This window comes from Mauremys mutica, chromosome 4 (assembly GCF_020497125.1).
Source record: "Mauremys mutica isolate MM-2020 ecotype Southern chromosome 4, ASM2049712v1, whole genome shotgun sequence".
Classification (NCBI taxonomy): domain Eukaryota; kingdom Metazoa; phylum Chordata; order Testudines; family Geoemydidae; genus Mauremys; species Mauremys mutica.
Genome location: NC_059075.1, coordinates 80974951 through 80994900, shown reverse-complemented (window position 1 = coordinate 80994900; position 19950 = coordinate 80974951). Strand labels below are relative to the sequence as shown.

The following is a 19950-nucleotide window of genomic DNA, read 5'->3' as shown; positions in this document are numbered from 1 at the left end:
TTGCCAAGAGATGATCTATGCAACTGGCATATGTTGCTCTGTGGTGATCACCTGTTTATATGGGGATCCTCCGATGGTGTTGAGGCTTCTATGTCATCCCATTCCTTGCTGGTAGCATAAGGTAGATGGCTGGGACCCCCGATGTTGGGATGATGCCCAGCTGTGGTTTCAGCTCCTTGGGGTCACTAGTAGCTGTAGTGTAACCTCAGGGCTCTGATACTCTGGTATAGTAGAGCCAACCCTTCACATTGCAGCCCTGGGATCAGATAAGTACAAAGGTGAACTTTGTGCTATCTTTGCACAGACACCCACTGACTTGCACTGCATTCCCCACAGCTGGAGCTGAGGCTCTGGACCGTAGCACATGGTATCCAGAACTCTGACATTTTGTGTGTGAAATACATTCACCTAACGCTATTATTTAGGTGGTTTTCTTTTTTAACTTCAGGATTCGCTTAAGTCCTGCTGCCCGCTACATTCTAGAGACACATGGACTTGACCCAAGCAGTATTACTCCCTCTGGGCCTCGAGGAATCCTCACTAAAGAGTATGTATAAGCCTGCTGTAATTAAGCCAAATATTTTATTCATTTCCTTTTTCAGCCTATCCCGAATTCCATGGTGTTCAGCCTACAAGACCCACTTGTTCTCTCAACCTTTTCCTTTGGGTAATTGAATGTTTGGATCACCAACTGAGGATGTGGGAGGCTGGGTTGGGTGACGTTGTAAGAAGTTTGTATTTTTCTTTGTATGATCTCTGGGACAGGGACTGTCCAGCCATGTGACAGCTGGGAGAGATAGTTTAGCCCTCCCATTACCCTTAGCCCACTGCTAGAATGATTGACAGCTCCCAAACTGTGCTGTCAGCTGGCACAGGGGTTTCATTGGGCCTGAAGAGCTCCCCCACATGCACAGAGGCAATAAAGTGTCTGAAGAAGCAGCAGAGGCCACCCTTCCCTATCTCCTGTTTTATGGGGAATCTGAGCCCCTGCTTTCCCACACATGGGTCACTGCTGCAGCCTTGTATTTTATTTAAAGTGAATTTAGTAATGTTGTATTGCACCACTGTGGGTTCGGCGCTGGTGGCTACAGTTTCAAGTTCAACAAAGTGCTTTCACCTCTGCTACTTGCTTCAGATTTAGAGTCTCTAGTAACATAAAGTCCAAGAACAGTGACTACACATACATTTACAAATACAAGGTCTAGTCTGTTTTACAAGTTTTATTAAAGCTATGATTACTCATGCATACAGAAATCCTATAAAGACCTATGCACAAGTTACAAATATAGTCATACTCACATCCTTAATGATATTCTTAGGGCCTGATGGATGCCTTGTCAATTGATCATCAGGGTTGGTTCCTGCTGAAGTTTTCCCATACGGAACTCATTTTATCCACTCTGGGAGCCGTCTTTTATCTTGTGATTCTGACTAACCTAATACTCTGTGCATGTGCGTGAAGGTGTCTACCCTGTTTTTCCTTATTTGTATTGTCCCCCAAGAATATTGGGGTACCTCATTTTTCATAGGTTGTAGTTCCTTTCATCCTTTTTAGCATTTACGCACATGGTGCACCCTGCAGTTAAGGCATGTGTTAGAAAAATGTGACTACCTGGTTCTTGTAATCAAAAATTAATCTTAATATTAATTTTTTTCAGTACCACCCATTGGCACATCTATTCCCATAATTTTGTGGCATAGGGTCATTCTTTGGTCACTTACTTATGTCAAGCATTTCTTAAGCCTCTAGCTAGTATGGCTAAGCTGACATCTTACAGGCCTCAGCCTGTAGCCCTTGCTTTTCAGCTGAACTTACTTAGATACCTAATACATAATTATCACTTCTAAATACTTATCAATTTTATACTTCTGTAATCCTACAACTTAAATCTGTTTAGCCTACAATGATTATATATGACATAGCATATGAGCTATTTATAACATCATTTTATCATTCATTTATTGTGTGAAGTAATTGGCTGCACTGCTAACCCCAGCAGACACAAGAATTCATCTGTGGAGTCCAGGGTCTGTTTTGCTTCCATTTTAGTACAGGTAGGCTAAAGACATGAAACTTAGTTCTGAAATCCCTCAAAGTTTAAAGAGGTTGGGGTCTGGAAATCTCTTTCACAACCATCTGTTTTTAGCCTGTCTTTAATTCTGTTGTGAATGTTGAGGATTCTGGGATGGTTCAATGTGCTCCTTATATGCCTTGGATGCACTAAGCTCTCCATTAAGATGTGGTTTCAGTCAAGACACCCAGCAGCCTTTGGAATTGGGTGCTCATTTGTTAGCATTATAGATCAGGGATTCCTGACCTTGAAATGATGCCCCTCAAATCTGCATATGTGTTCTGGTAAGGTTGTGTGGGAAGGGTTTCCTTCAGGAAACTGATTTTGTCCTGGATAAAACCACTCCCTCTCTAGGCAGACTCCAACTCATATTCCTCACACAGCTGTTGAGCTGTTGTAACATGCTGGTTCTGTATGGTTGAAACCTTATGTCAAAGATGACCAGGTTTGTTAGGCTTGAGTCGAACACAGTAACAAAACAAGAAACTATGAAAGTGTTTCCTTTCTTAACCTTTGTTTCCTACAGACTGTGCCTGGTTTGGATTAAATAGTGAGCCGGATAGAGGGGGTATCATTTGTAATAGCAGCACATTATCAGAAAGCTTTTTAATTATATAAGTGCAACTGTAAATTATGGTGTGTAACTAGTCCACGGCAGGTGGGAACCCTCTGGGACTCTGAGCTATCTAATTAACATCCCCTAGTTGTCATGGAAATGTACCACAGATTCTGCTAGGAAGTTAATTATTACAGCTACAAAAATGTGTGTCTCAAAAGTTGTTTCATCTGTTCAAAGAAGTTACTTGGAAATGTCATTTTAAAAGATATATCCTGCTGTTTTAACCATTATTTTAAAATGGAGAAGTGTTGTAAGTACCTATAGACCCCCTCTGTTTGATACTGTCTGAAAAGAAAAGTTTGCAGATATTTGTAGACAGGTACTCTCTGTTTGGATGAAATATTGCATGTTTGCATGAAACTCAGCAAAATACAAGCTGTGCTGCACAGCTAAACAATTCAGGCCTCTTTATCAAGTAGGCTAATAGGTAAATAATCATGGAGGTAGAGCACTACAACACAGCTCACTTGGATGTATTTAAAAGTAAATAGGTTGTTTGCTGGTCATGGATATTCAGTGTTGGCCACCAAAGTACAAGAATCAGAAGTGTAAAACCAGGAACAGAGGTGGACATTAAGTGAGGTTTTGTTTGTTTCCACTAACTTGATATCCCAAAAATAATATGCAATTTACAACATAAGTAGGGTGACCAGATGTCCCGATTTTAGAGGGACAGTCCCAATATTTGGGGCTATGTCTTGTATGTCTTGAATAGGCACCAGTCTAAAATTGTACAACCCCCATTCAACAATGCAATGACTATGGGTAATGGCTGCTAAGCTTATCTTATTGAATCAGATTCTGACTATAGTGCACCCTTGATGCTCACTCTTTTGATGCCATAGAAGATGACACCTGACAAGCTGAGATTAGCACCCATGTTTTTGCTTTGACAAGCTATGCAGTAAATCAACTATTGACTGGGATCCAATACTTTTGTTAAAGGAAGAATATAGATTGTTTGGAAAGCTGGCTAGTATGCTTCCTGGATGAGTAATTGCCTCGTGAAACAAATAGAAAGGCATGGCACTTGTGAAAATGAAGACATGATTCAGTTGAACAGATACGGAAAATATCAAGTAAATATAGAGGAAGCTCTAAAGAAAAAAGCCTGGATGATAATGGAAGAAAGTGTAGGATACAAGGGGTATTGCCTTTTGGAAGGGCCAAAGCCACATGCCTGTCCTGTAAATTCATGGTGCTCATAAAATTAACACAACTATTACATTTAAATGAGATTTCTTTCTCACTCTACCCTTTTTTTAAATGGTGCAAAAAAGTAGGAAAAGAAGTTATGGCTCCATATTTAAATTGTCTTTTTGTCAGTCTGTTTAGCAAATGCATCATCCATTTCAGTTCTTAATGGCTAGTTTGTAGTTCTTAATTTATAGTATTTCATTTTTTTTAAAAAGAGGGAGAGAAATTAATACTGTGGACAATGTTGGCCTGCATTTTCTCTAATTTCTGCACATTGTAACTTGTTCACAATACTCTGCCTAGTTCCAGTTAGTTGCTGTATACATTTCTCCACATAGCTCAGCCAGTGCGTCAGTCTTCACGTGCCACATCCATACTGTTCCAATCCTGAGATCACTCAGAACGTGACAAATTACATGGTGGTTTATTGAGACAGATAACTGTCAAATTGGGACTAGCTTGATAATTCCAAACACGTGAAATATGGGCCATCAGTGCTTGAGTTCCTGTGTTTAGAGAAGAAATCCTAGTAGATTAAACCATTCAACTCTTGGCCTTAGTTCTTTGAACATATTTTGGTGTAGTAATTTATCTACAGATTATTTCTACTGGAATCTGAAGATGGCAGTAAGAAATATACAACTTGCAGCACAACTAAATTGTATGATATAATTTCTTAACCAGCTAAGGGCTTGGCTACACTTGCAAGTTGCAGCGCTGGTAGAGGCTTTCCAGCGCTGCAATTAGTAACCGTCCACACCTGCAAGGCACATCCAGCGCTGCAACTCCCTGGCTGCAGCGCTGGCTGTACACCTGGTCAGGTTGGGGTGTAGCGATTGCAGCGCTGGTGATCCAGCGCTGCTCATCAAGTGTGGACACACACCAGCGCTTTTATTGGCCTCCAGGGAATAAGGAGATATCCCAGAATGCTTTTAACTAAATTATCTTTGTTTTGTTATGCAGCCTCTCTTTGTTTTGTTGTGAACTCCCATCCGTTGAACTGCTTATCTAAAAAAAACAAACACTGATCACAGCAAACAGCTATCTGTACCTGGCTGTGAACGATCAAATGAGAGGCAGGGAGTGAATGTTTGCTTGACAGAGAAACAGCGTTGGATTCAGGCTGTTTGCAATTAAGACTAAGGGTTCGCGAACATTTTGTGATTTTTCAATCCAGGAAGCTAACACACAGTGTTGGCTCCAAAAATCCACTCTCTCTCTCTTCCCCGCTCCCTGTCACAGTACACCACCCTCCACCCCCCTCTTTTGAAAAGCACGTTGTTGCCACTTGAATGCTGGGATAGCTGCCCATAATGCAGCACTCCCAACAGCGCTGCAAATGTGGCCACACACCAGCGCTGGTAGCTGTGAGTGTGGCCACACACCAGCGCTGTTCCTGCACAGCTGCATGACCAGCGCTGTAACTCCCAGCGCTGCAACTTTCAAGTGTAGCCAAGCCCTAACACACTAATAATGTTTGTGTGCTATGAGGGTATGCCTTGCAGTTGAATATTAATGTGCTAAAGATCTTTCTCTATAGCTTTTCGTCAAACATATTTAGGCATCTTAGTGTATTTTTTGTCTTAAAGCTGTGACTATAATTGTAACAATTTCAAGTTAGCAGCTCTACCTACTGTTAGCACAGAAGTAGCCTTACAGCAGTATTAAGCCTTCTCATTTCAGCTTCCTCTCCTCACCTCTCTCAAAATGCAGCCCAAATACTCTTCCTCTCCAGTGGCATTGGAAGAGACCGTTGCCTACCTCCAGTAAAAGTACAGAAGACACTATCCCTCTGGATATTGTGTACAACATAAAAACTGGAAACAAATATTACCTTAAGTAGGGACTGAACCCACATGGTAGTGTTTCCTCCATATGGAGTGCTGGTTTCAATTTTCACTTTGAGTCTCTGTGTATCAGTTTCCCAATCTATAAAGTGAAGACTTTATTTACAGTTCTATGTAGATTAATTATTGTTTGCATTGTAAAATGCTTTGAGGCCTGTGTTAAGACACCACACAAGTGTAAAGTATTTGTAATTTTTTTATCCTTAAAATTTTCATTTCAATATAAATCTCAGGATGCAATTCATTTTAAAATTCTGTCACAATTTTTACTAAATAGCAATACACAATGTATAACTTAATTGACAAGCTATCCTTGATCAGTAGCTGCACATTTTCCGTGCAAGCCACAGGGAACCAATTTAATTTTATTGAAGCTGTGTCTTCTAAAGGAAGATAAACACTAGATGTAATTTTAGTACATTAAACACATTATGCATGTTTCAGCCTATTATTTACTTATTTATTTATTAAGCATTTACGTAGTGCTGTAAATGTATCCAAAGTCTCGCAAATCACAGAGACCAGCTGCTGTATAGAATGGTTTTCAATAATATTTTATAGCATGAAAATCAGAGTATATAATGGAAAAACTACTTCAGCCTCAATCTCTGTATCTGTGTGAATAAAATGCAGCATCCATTACAATCTTTTTAAACAGTTGACAGTTTGTTCTGTACATGGTAATTAGGGCTTATTAGATTATGATATTTAAGATGAAAAAGTTGTATGGCTTTATTATATTGGATTTTAAAAGACCTTGCTTGATAATGTGAAAAGTCAAATAATTAACTGTTTTTGTTGTTTTTCACCTTAACTATCAACATGCAACTCTGTAAGTGGTCAGTGTTAGGTTTATGCTGATAGGTGGTTGTTGGTTTGCTTAGCAGAGACGATATGGCAGTAAATGATCAGTGAGTACATCACACTGGAAAACACAATCAAGGAACTCTTACATTTTCTGGACTCTTAAACTGACTCCTTGATTTAGGGAGAGATTTTAGAGAAGGGAAGACAAAAAGTAATTACACACAATGGCCAATTACAGTTGCCTTTTGTCAGGGCAATTCAGAAGTCGTTCACCCGTGTGCCCAGACAGATTGGGGAAGAGGTGGTGACCCAGCTCAGACTCAACAGAGCAACACTCCATGGAACAGGTTGCATCAGACTAAAGAGTGGCACAATTTACACAATCCGGGTCTAAATCTAAAGCCCATTGAAGTCAATAGAAGGACCCCAATTTACATCAGTTTGCACTGGACCAGACCCTCACTGTTTATACTGGGAAGCCCTCTGTTGCTTTGTACCCAAGGTTGTTCCTTAAAAGTATAACCTAGCTTTTATCTCTTCTTCTTGTTGTTTTTTTCAGGCCAAATTGCAGGTGGGATTTCTGGTTTTAAGGATAAAATTAAAAAAATGCCATCAAAGTAAACAAAAGCCGGAGAGAATAGGTATTCTACAAGTGTATGTCAGGGTGGATCCCATGGCACTTGCAGATGCACCTCGTGTGTGTCCGAGACTGCACCTTTTGAATAGCATTGTCCATTGCGGCTGAACCTGCACCCTGTGCTGCCTCGTACACCTGTGTGAGGGCTCAAATCCAGAAAGGGTAGAGAAGTTGTAACCTTCCCTCTTGCTGCTTGAGACAGAATGTAGTGAGCATTCAACCCACTACTTTCTTAGAGATTTTAACTTTTTGCTTTCCCCCGGCTACAGTCTGTGAAGAAAACGTACATTAAAACTCCCATTTTCCTTGACTTAGATGTTCTGGGAAAAAAAGGGAGAGAAAACTGTTCATGACATACACCTTCCCCTCACGCCTATAAAGCAGGGTGAAGCACTTTGTACAACCATCATGCTTCATGGTGGACTCTGAAATGTCATGGTTCAAACCACATTGGTCTTGTGATTTGACTAATTTCTATCAAAGATGGACATATTTGTTGCCTCTTCAGCTGAGGGGAGAGCCACATGCCTGACAGATGCTCTGCATCCAAATCCTTCTCTTTAGTTACCCACAAATCCAGTGCTGCTGGGTTCAAGTTACATCTGCTAGAGAAATGGGTCATTTTGGAACCAAAGGTGACAGTCACTACCAGAATGAGACCAAAAAAAACATCATTGGCCAGTGCGCTCTCAAACACACACCATACCCTCGGCTCGGGGAGTGTGTGGTGGGGGAGGGGGAAAGCAGGAGAAGGTGATGCTGGTGCTGACAGTCGGCAGTGGAGATTTCTGTATTGACAATCTCAATGTCCATGAAACCCTCAACACCAACTGCCTTGGTGCTGGCATCTTGGGCAATAAAGTCAGCACCTCTGCAGAAGGTCAGCACCAAAACACAGTGCCAAATGGAGCGTAACTTCAAATCGAGATATTTCTGCATTTATCTGCGTCTCCTGAGATACGTTCTCTGTGCTGAAGGAGTGACTGGCACAGGAGCCAGGTGGCTGTGCAAAAGATTCTGATCTTGTATGCATGAGGCACATACATACTTACAGTGAGATCCACACTGACTACAACATGTTGAAGAACTACAGTTTTTGTAGGTTCTTTTTATAAAATATGAAGCACAGAAAGTGTCGCTCTTTGCAGGGTATCTCAATATATTAACACTTTTTGACCATCTTTCTCTTTCTGGGGCCAGGTCTACACTAAAAGTTAAGTCGAAAAACCACACACCTGAGCAACGTAGTTAAACGTACCTAACCTCCGCCCCATGTAGACAGCACTAGGTTGATGGAAGAATTATTCTGTCAACCTAGCTACCACCTCTCAGGGAGATGTATTAACTATAGCAACAGGAGAAACCTTCCCATGGCTGTAGTGAGTGGCTACGCTGAAGTGCTACAGTGGTGCAGCTGCAGCTGTGCTACTGTGGTGATTTAAGTGTAGAGAGCCTGAGTTTTCTATCCATCCTTGTACTCTGATGTTCAGGAGAAGGAAACTGAGGTGGCTGAGGAACAGCACAGTATTATATAACCACCACCAGGGATGCCAATGTGCTCCCCAATGGGCGCCATGTACTGCAAGGTTATGTTAATTTATTAAGGTTTGCAGAATTGGGCTTTCTAAATAACTAAATAATAGCTTAGGATATTCTATTTCAGCGTGTCTACTTAAACTGTAAAATATACAAGTAGGCAATTGCACTTGAGAAAAAGGGGTCCAAATTATGCAGAGAACTTCCTAAATCTGAGCTTCTGCTAAATTAGTACTTCGCATGGAGACACTGAAAGTATTAGTCAAAAGGCAGCACGTTTGTAAGTATCTGGGCCATCTTGTTATAGTGATGTAGTGAAGTGTAACACTGAGTTGCCAGTGTGTGCAGATTCCATGTCGTAACAATTTTGACAAGGAATATTCAATTTATTTTAATACATGTGGTGGGAAGGAAAATGTGTGCTTACCACTGAATGTGTGCTGTTTTGACAATAGGTTTACCTGTCTTAAGATTTGCTTCACCCCTGTGCTGTGTTAATGGGTTTTAGAAAAGCAGTTCAAAAGCAGTGTTGTTGCTGACCTTATTTTTTTTAAATATTATAGTAGTTTGATACGAGATGCCTTGTGTCCCCGACCAGTTTTACTTGCAGGCCCGTCTGAAGAATGTTTTGTTTGTAATCCGTGACATTCATAAATTGGTATTCTACTGTGTCTTTTTATTAATCAGTTGAATTGCAGAGATTCTGTAGTAAGAAATTTAATGTGCTGCACTTATAGAATTTAAAGACTTCTAAATTAATCTTCTAATTTAAAAATAAAGATCTGTTTTCCTAATAGTTTTATATTTTTGTACACTTAAAATCTAAGGAAATCAATCAAATGACAATAACCACATGGTTTTAATTAAATACTTATTACGGCCATGTTCAGAAGCAGAAATAATTTTCTGTTCTCTTTTTGTGTCATCTTTGTGACCATTTTCTCAGCTAAAACATCTAGTTTTTTCTTTAAAAATCATTTTATTCAGTAAAAGGTTTTCTTCCAGTACAAGATCTATATTAAATAACAAATGCTTGATTTTAAAAGAAATTCAAGTATAATTTTAATTTGCAAAATTAAATAAATTCTTTATTAAGGGTGAAACTGCATCCTTAGCTCAATGTGTTGTGCTTAGGTACTTCAGCAAATAATATTTGTCATTGGTCCTATAACAACTTAATTCCAACACTGCCTGTGTATCAAAGCATCTTTGTACTCAAGTGTTATTGACTGGCTGTCGAAAGAAGGACAGCAGACATCTGACGTGGGTTTAATCAGGCCACAACTTTATTATTAGATATCTGGGACTACCTGGCAGATAACAGTGTACAGTGCAGGTAATCCCATGTTTATTCCATAATTACCTGGAGGGGTTTACCTGCTCCCCCTCTCTTTCCATCCAGGTCTCTCCAGCAAATCCATTGCCGGGACCTTACCATATCCAGGGTGAGGGGTTTGCACCAGCTGACCCTCTTTTTCCCTCCAGATCCCTCCAACAAATCCATTGCGAGGACCATACCATCCACCCCCTGTAGGAGAGTTAAGATGGGCTATAAGAATGGGGGGTTGGCTCCCTGCCGTACCAATCATAGGAATTCCCACCCACCCTCCATTTGTTCCTTTAATGAACACCTCTTTTTCAGTCTATATACTTTTCCTGTGGACTACCTGCACTTAACATCTGCCCTGCACTTAAATAATGAGTTGCTTCAGCCTGGGTCCATGTGAAAAGGACGGCTCAAGGGCACCACACTGCCCCTTTTCAAAGCCTGCATTCCCAGAGGATGCCCCTTTTGCAGCAGTTTTCATCTCTTCCCCTTCCCTTCCCCACAGCCATAAAGCACTGTTCCCTTCACCCATGGGGAAAGCTCGTCACACTTAATTTTTAAAGCATATTTTCACGAATACACACTTATATCAGAGTAAGTTTCCCAGGATTTTGTTTAATCATTATGTAAGAAGATGTGAAACTTTATTATTTCCTAATCAAAGAGCCAGTATGGTCTAGTGGACCAAACATAGGGCTGGGAGCAAGGTATTGCAGAGTTCTAGTTTGGACATGAACTCGTGTTATCCTTGGGCAAATTACTTACCCTTTCTGTGTCTTGTTTGTACCCTGGCCTGTCAGCCAAACATCCCCCCTGCTTAAAGGTGCAGGGCAGTCATTAAGGATGTTGATACAACTGTTTGAAATAGTGTCAGAGCTAACCAGCAAACAACAGTACACATTTTCTAGAACATATAAAGATAGTAGCTATTATTTTTCATTAATTCCTCAGCAATGGGGTATTACATTAAACATAAATAAATAAATGTAAGTATTGAGCCTGCAGCGGCTGGGAGCTGTGGAGGCCCCTGTTGGCTGACAGCTCCAGCCCCGCTGTCCCAGGGCTGCAGCATAAAATGTCACAGAGGTCTCTGGAAGTCACTGATTCCATGTCCTCCATGACATAATCTTAGCTTTATTTGTAACTGGTCTGTTTTTCAGTGTTCACAGCTGGTGCAATTATGTGTATGTGATCATTTATTGTAACATAAATGAAACAGCTTTTATTTGCTGTGTCCCAAATATAATCTGAATGCATGTCTCATCTGTTCCTATAACACCTTCATTTTAAGAATTGACAGTACAATGCACAGTATAGTTTTGCCACTGTTGTCCTTTAATGATGATCAACGTACTCCTGTTTCTCAATTGCCCTGTGCTGCTGCAGATTTAAATCCTAACATGGCAGGGGTGAATAATCTATAAACATTTATGGTGTTTCTTCATGCTCCTCAGAGTTTTCATTTTGAAAATTATTATTGATTAAAAAAATTGCCTTTTAATTTTTAGTTTAATATCCAGAATTTTAATAGCCAGAAGCTACTCATTAGAGTTGATTCTTGAAATTGTAGTATTTTTTTGTCTGTTATGCTTTGTTTCTTTCTAAGTATTTTTCATATTACTGTTTAATCAACAGGGATGCACTCAATCTTCTGCAGCAGAAACAGAAGAGCAAAGCTGTGGAATCGAGACCTATGGTTTCTCCAGCCCCTACTCAGCCTACTGTAGTGCCTTTGGCTCCACAAGCAACAACTGTGTCCTCTATTTATCCGCGGCCTGCAGTTCCACCAATTTCTATACCGGGTCAGCCGGCTGCACAGGTAATACTTCTGTTAAAGCAGCAACTTGCATTCAGTTACAGGAGGGGTTCCCTTCTTCCCGCAGCTCCCATTGGCTGGGAACGGCAAACCGCAGCCACTGGGAGCTGCGAGCGGCCGTACCTGTGGACGCTCAGTTAAACAAAGATCTCACGGCCTGCGAGGGGCTTATCCTGAACAAGCCATGAACCAAGTTTGGGAACCGCTGAGTTACAACTAAATAATGCCACATCTTTTCATTTTAATTAAAAAAAAATAATAATAATATACTGAACTTCATTTTAGTCAATGTTATCTAGCGATTGGAAACAGGGGCTTGAGATTCAGAACTCATGGGTTTTATTCCCAACTCTGCAACTGACTTGTTGTGACCATAGGCATGTCACTTAACTTCTCTGTCCTTATCTACACTTAGAAAAAGGTGCCCCCCCCCAACTGAATTAGTTTAATTAAGCTACTGTAACTGGACTGAAAACCACACTTAACGTCAGTGCAAACACGGTTTAACACATTTATCATGACGTGGCTATGTATTAACCTACTAAAGACATTAAATTGATGCTAAGTGGGTGTTTAAGTTGTTAGGTCAGTTGAGCTAAAGTGATCTTTTTGATCAAAGTTGATCTCCATTTTTACCTCAGTTGAGCTAACCCAATTAGGGGAACCTCCCTCCCCCGCCTTTTTCCCATCCTAGTGTACTTAAGGCCACAATGGCTAAGTTTTCCCCTGCCTATACAATAAACATTACACGTATCTGATTATATGTATAGCACTTTGAAATCTCTGAATAATAAGAGGCATGTGAGTGCAAAATTCTATAAGCATGGATTAAAAATAAATATAGGTTAGGAGTGTAGAGTTGGATTAGGCAAGGGTTAGAGGATTGGGGTTGAGTAAAGATGGTTCGTGTTTAAAAAATGTCAAAGGCTTACAAAGTTTTCTCTAAATAGTTGGGCCTGAAATATTGAAAGATACATTATTTTGGGGGGAATTCCATCATGCTGGAATGTTTCGAGACAGGATCTGTGAAGTTGGACCATTCTGCTTCTAGAACCAACTTTGAAGTACAGCTGCAGGTTCAGGACTGGTACCTGTTGACAATTTATAAGAGTTATAGAATATTTGGTATTCTATGATGAACCATACTAAATAATGTAGGGGTTTTTTTTGTTTGTTTGTTTGTTTTTTGTAAGGTTAAAAAAAAAAAAAATTCCAGGCCTAGATATTTTTTTCTGTCATGATAAAAAAAGTACTTTGCCTGCAGCTATATCAGAGCACACTGTGATTTGTATTCAACATACAGTGTATATGCTGTATAATTTGGAGAGTGTTTCTTGTGAAATCCACGTTTTTCCTGCTTCTATTTTCATTGGCATTACAAGTAATTGCTTGCAATAGAGTTCCCTTTCATCAAAAGGTTGTGAATGCTGAATTGTGACATGACTGAATGAATTGGGCAGGAGAGGCAGGTTGATGACAAAGGAGAGAGATGTACAGTGAAACCTGTCTTAAGCAACCACTAAAGGGATTGATAAATCGATAGATCAACAGAGCTTCTACTAAGAGTCTTCTACTAAAATAAAGGTGCAGCAGAACTATACTCTGCAGGCCCTAAACTGTTGTAATACCGCAATGCTGATTTCACCAGCTGAGAACCAAGGCTGATATTTTTGGAGTAATTTGCTAGATCAGTAGGATTCATTGTACTCTGTAAACTGAAGTTATCTTGTTCCTTATCAGTGATAAGAAACATGGGCGGAATAATAGAAATTTGGTACACTTTTTTCCCCAAATGTATGACTGTGAATTTTCTTTAAAGAAGATTGTTACTTGTCAGTATTGTCTGTGTGGACCACCCATCTTGATTTCCTTTATCTGCTAAAGATCAAGTACTTATATAACATGTTATAGTACTGTGCCTAGAATCTCTGTGTTTATCCAGATTTAAATCTGGCAGGCATGGTGCAATGGAGCAAATATTCAGATGTTTTTCAGCCTTCATTTTCTTACACTTCAGCTTTATGGAGTAAGATAAAATAAACACTGTACTGCATTAATGTCCTTGGTTCTGTATAACCTGTTTTGCTGGTCTGAATATGATTTTTCATTCTGCTATCTTTCAGCAAGAATAGAAAATTCAATTTATTTAAATTTAATCTTAGACATGTTAAATACATCCTACATTTTAATGCTTTTTGAAAGTTGGGGGTTGTTGTAAGTGAACAAAAGCTACCAATTGAAAAGCATGACTGCCCTACTCTTGTTTCAGCAGAGGAGTGTGTGTGTTCTCTCCCTGTATTTAGTATGCAAAATATTTGCTTTCAGGGTACGTTCACAGAAGTCCCTGCCAGCAACATCCGAAGAATTATTGCTAAGAGATTAACAGAATCTAAAACCACTGTGCCTCATTCATATGCTTCTTCTGACTGTGACCTTGATGCTATCTTGAAACTAAGGAAAGAACTAGCAAAAGGTTGGTAAACGTTATTTATTATTCAAAATAAACTGATCTAAAGAGTACCCAGCAGTAACTGGACTAGCTTGACCTGCTATACAATTAGTTACACCCACACTCTCTGTACAGAGTGACTAGTCTTCTATATTGAGTCTCAATACTGGGCATTCAAATAAACTTTCTTTCTTTGTGCTACAACAATTTGTTTTTCTTAAAGAAATTTGTTTTCATTAAGACGCTTGCTGTTTCACTGTCCTGTCTTAAGCAACCACTTTGTGTCTGTTTCTGGGGAGGCTGGTGCTGATTGCGATGTGATTTTCATGTATGTCTACAAATCTAAACTCGAGTAAAAGTCATCGTGGTGTGGGTTTTATTTTAAATTTGATTTCATTCAGCATGTTTTTAAAAGCCCCTTCCTAGGGAAATAAACATACTAGTCAAGCTGTTCTAATGTGACTTGTGATTTTGGGTACCTTAATTTTTGGAAGCCTAATATCACTTTAAAAGGGCCTGATTTTCAGAAAATGTTGAGTACCCTTCCTATGAAGACCATGCCCAGTTCTAATTTCTCAGGTTAGCATCTGAATTCAGCAATCATTCTGGAAAACCATTTGCCACTCTGTTCATAGGAGATTCACTTCATACAATATTTCTTTCTTTCATAAATTCATGGCCTATCTTCCAGAATTTAGAATGCAGCCTAAAAACGACAAAATGCTTTGGCACAGATAGTGGTATAATCTTCAATCCTTAAATCTACGTTAGGGTTCATCTGCTGTATTACACTTATCAAAACTGTCTGTTTCTCACTGCATTGACAGACAAGCAAAAAATTACCATTTGCTTCATCATCCTGTAGATCAGACACAAACTCTGTGATTGCTTGTGGTTACTGGAATCAGGCAGGTTCTTAGGAGACCAGAAGACTGCAGTGTTATTCAGCCAACCAGTATGAGAATGCTCACACAACTGCAGATTAACAAAAGATTTCTAATTATACAGTAGGTTCTTGTTTCCTTCAGTCCTATCTCTAGAATTCATGCATATTTTTCTGACTGACCACCTAGAGAGTAAATATGTGCTGTATTAAAATCTTGGCATATCAGGATGGATGCATTGTAGGTTGAATTCCTAAATGACAAATCTGTGTGTAGGATTGTAATGATGCTGTTTTCTGAGAGTGTCAATTCAGGACAAATTGCTTAGAGCAGAGCAGTTACAGCCCAAAGCTAGAGTTCCTATACTATTAAGGCAAACCAAACCAGCCAAACAGAGAGGACTTCGTTTTTTTCCCACTAGCTAACCATAAGTCACACAAGCAATTCCCTTAGACACTCCAGTTTCCCAGTATTACCACCAGTGCCACTCATTATGGGGACGAATGGTTATGAAAACCAATACCCCAGTTAAAGAAAAAAAGGTTCTCCTGATCCCAAAGGACCAAGCCCCAGACCTGGGTCAATATACAAATCAGATCTTACCCACAAATGACGCTGTTGCCAGTCCTTTAGAATCTAAAATCTAAAGGTTTATTCATAAAAGAAAAAAGATATAGATGAGAGCTAAAATTGGTTAAATGGAATCAATTACATACAGTAATGGCAAAGTTCTTGGTTCAGGATTGTAGCAATGATGGAATAAATTGCAGGCTCAGATTAAGTCTCTGGAGTACATCCGCAGCTGGGATGGATCATTCAGTCCTTTGTTCAGAGCTTCAGTTTGTAGCAAGGTCCCTCAAGAAGTAAGAAGCAGGACTGAAGACAAGATGGAGGCGCTGCAGCAGCCTTTTATAGTCTCTTGCCATGTGGTCTCTGCTTTCTTTGTCCCAAAGACAAGCTATCCAGCACATGGCATAGAAAAACCTTAGAGTTCTGTCCACAGGCATGTCCCTGCATACCTTGCTGAGTCACGAATCTGCCTTCTCTCAGTGGGTCAGTTGTATAGCTGATGGGCCTTAATGGGCCATCAAGCAGTGCTGACACCACATTGTCTGGGGTTCAGAGTAGCAGCCGTGTTAGTCTGTATCCACAAAAAGAACAGGAGTACTTGTGGTACCTTAGAGACTAACAAATTTATTTCAGCATAAGCTTTCGTGGGCTACAGCTCACTTCTTTGAATGCATAGAATGGTTCCACATGGTTCCATTCTGTGCATCCGAAGAAGTGAGCTGTAGCCCACGAAAGCTTATGCTGAAATAAATTTGTTAGTCTCTAAGGTGCCACAAGTACTCCTGTTCTTATTATCTGGGGTGTTACCCAGAAGCATAGCACAAGTTTGAAATACAGACAGTATAGAGCAGAGGTAGCACTCTCGAGTAGGATGGATTTACCAAATCTCAGTATTTACCACGAAACGGTAGCATTTTGTTTGTCAGGCCCCAATTCAGCAGAGTACTAGAATCTGTATATTTAATAAAGGCGGTAGAAAATTTTTAAACAGGTTTCCGACAGAAAATGCAGTATCATCAAAATCTAAAATGTTTTGCAGCAATGTGTCAATTTAGATTAAATCTTTGATGGAAACAGTTGAAAGTAGTCATTTAGACTATTTCCTTTGGATTCATTTAAACTTTTATATTATTACATTTTATATATTTAATTTTATATTGTATTATAATGTTTCAGCATTATCAAAATGAAACTATTAGTTTCCAAACTAGTATAGAGCCAATAATTATAACTTTAAATACAAAAATGATGCATGCATACAGATATCATAATCATAACCTTGTCTTAGACACCTTATTTGACCCACTTTATACAAGATTTGGTGCCACTACAGGACCTTGGTTGCAACAATGATCTATACGGTCCCAGTTCATATTAATAACATCACAAGTATGTTGAGGGAAATCCTATTGGAAAAATACACACATGCCCTTTCCCACAACATACAGTACTGGAAGCCTGGGTTTTGGTAGCCTAAAGCTGATGAAGCTACTGGGAAATGAAACGTAATCCAGTATGACTAGAAGCTTTGTGTGGCTTTGTCTTCAATAGGGAAAAAAAGGTGTGTTCTTAACTCATGTTAGTTAGTACATGGTAACTAACGAGGTAAAATCCTAATGAAGACAAGGCAATTTGTAGTTTTAATATGAACTAGGAGATCTTATTTTGAATTCAGTGTGATTTATGCATTAGCTCTAGTATTTACTTTAAGCACGTCAGAAAATGAAATTTCTGTCCTGCAGAAAATTCTGACTGTTTGGAAAAACTTCAGTTTGGAAACTAATAGTTTCATTTTGATAATGCTGAAACATTATAATATAATATAAAATTAAATATATAAAATGTAATAATATAAAAGTTTAAATGAATCCAAAGGAAATAGTCTAAATGACTACTTTCAAATGTTTCCATCAAAGATTTAATCTAAATTGACACATTGCTGCAAAACATTTTAGATTTTGATGACACTGCATTTTCTGTCGGAAACCTGTTTAAAAATTTTCTACCGCCTTTATTAAATATACAGATTCTAGTACTCTGCTGAATTGGGGCCTGACAAACAAAATGCTACCGTTTCGTGGTAAATACTGAGATTTGGTAAATCCATCCTACTCGAGAGTGCTACCTCTGCTCTATTCATGGTGCAAAGACATTTTTTTAAGAACTTCTGTTGTCCAGGGTCAACTTGGAACCCAAGTGAAGTTGTATTCTTTATATTTGGTGAACTATGTAGACTTGGGAGTTTTCATTGCCTTTGAAGAAACAAGCTATTATATTAGCTGACTTTAGTCACTGTTTGTGGGTACGAAGGAACACATTGTACGTGTGGCAGAGGAAAAATTTAGGCAGCCACTTAACAATCCCTATATTTATCTACTCAGAAATCTTCCCTCATTGTACCTAATGTAACAGTTGCATTGTTTTTTGTGAATATATCCAATATTTTTAGTTACCCTCAGATACAGAACTGAGGATATTATAAGGAGTATTTGTTATTACAGCCACTTACCGTATATGATCTAAAGAGAGAACACCACCATAATACAATCTATTTTTTAAATGCTCTTACTAGAAATGTGAAAAATATCTAAACTGTTTCCATCAGACCTTGAAGTCTACAGGCTAACTAGCTCAAACCAAATATAAAACTCAGTATGCCATAATGTCATACTAGAGAGACTACAGGTTTATCACGATCCAAGACATATTGCTCTTTAATAAATCTTTATTTATTTATTTATTTATTTGAGAAGAATTCTATCTTCTGGTTTAGCCAAATAGAAACTTTAGCCTGAGGCAAAGCTTCTCTTCTGTTCTGTAACATAATGGTTTATTATTCTATCACATTCTTTACTGTGTTCTATTTAAAGGACTAGTTCTGATTAATTATTCATTTTAATAAGTTCATATACCACCTACATGAAGATGAAACCAGTCTGGTAAACTGTGGAGTCATGTGATAAATAAATTTACCATACACCTTTGACCTGCCTTCTGTTCACTAATCTATCCCTTAAGGATTTATTCTAACGTTGTTAATCCCTCACTAGTTGCAAACACTTGCCATAATTCTTAATCAACCTGCTCTGGAAAATTTTCCTTAGTCTCCCCCAAAATGTGAAATTTTCTCCACAATGATGTGCAAGATTCATTCCTGCCTTAGCGATATCTTTTCTGTACATAAAATGTCATTACATTAGTGTCTGTCTTGCATCCCTGCAGAGGACTTAAAAGTCTATTCTCCCCCTCAGTGGAAGTCCTCTGTCTAATTTAAACCAGTTATATCTGAATCTCTCACTTCCATGAATTGTAATCACATTTATTACTTTTTCATTTTTTAGTGGGAAAATGCTTTAAAATAATTGGAAAAACAATGACTGCTTCTCCTTTTGATGAATCTGGTAAATTATGTTGATGGAAGGCACATGTAATCACTTACAACGTTTAATTTATCATTGTATAAAATTCAGATAATCTAGGGACGCAGATCTATCTTTGTCACTTTGCAAATCTAATTTTGGACCATATTGCTGTGAAATCTTTTTTTCTCCCCCACAGAAGTGTAGATTTCATAACCCCAGCAGCAAAGCTCAGCTCTTCTTAATTTTTTTTTAAAATGTGTTCAAGAACTCTCACAAATAAAGTTTAAGTAAGTAAATATTAGGCTGAGCCAAGTCTGTTAGTGAATTAGGATTAGAATTCTGAATATCATTTCTTTTACATCAAAAGAAAAATTTGTCTTTAGCATGTCATAATATTTTTTTTAAATGAATGGTGTATATTAAGTTTTAGGAAGATACAGCTTTGTTCTTCAAGGATTTCTATGAAGATGTGTGTGAATATCGACCTTTGGTTTTACGCAAGAAAGTATATAGGTAATCAACAGGTTTCTGATGTGATTTCTGAATGGAATGTTTTGATTGTTTTTCTTTGGTCATTTGTGTCAGATGTATATATGTTCTCAACTGTTGTTGAGCCAGTTTTAATATCTGTACACTCTACATCACATCATGCTACACATTGACATGCTGCTACATATGAGAGGAAGCTTTATAAATCCAAAGAAGCTATATACGGCATTTGCATTTTGTCTTAAAGCTTTCCGGGTGTGTTTACCATCATCATTCTCATGGCTTAAAAACTTGTAGGACCAGATTCAGCCAAGGAAAGTGATACCTTAGCTTCCAAG

At 38.7% G+C, this 19950-nt stretch overlaps 1 protein-coding gene across 3 annotated transcripts in view; it reads left to right on the top strand.

Annotated features, from left to right (window-relative positions):
• The window catches only part of PDHX (pyruvate dehydrogenase complex component X), a 93945-nt gene that overhangs the window by 44418 nt on the left and 29577 nt on the right, over positions 1 to 19950 (top strand). For all 3 annotated transcript variants that reach the window (XM_045013255.1, XM_045013254.1, XM_045013256.1), the window contains exons 5-7: positions 449 to 547; positions 11678 to 11861; positions 14184 to 14331. In XM_045013255.1, coding sequence (XP_044869190.1) covers positions 449 to 547; positions 11678 to 11861; positions 14184 to 14331 — 431 coding nt within the window. The remainder of the gene's footprint in view (positions 1 to 448; positions 548 to 11677; positions 11862 to 14183; positions 14332 to 19950) is intronic.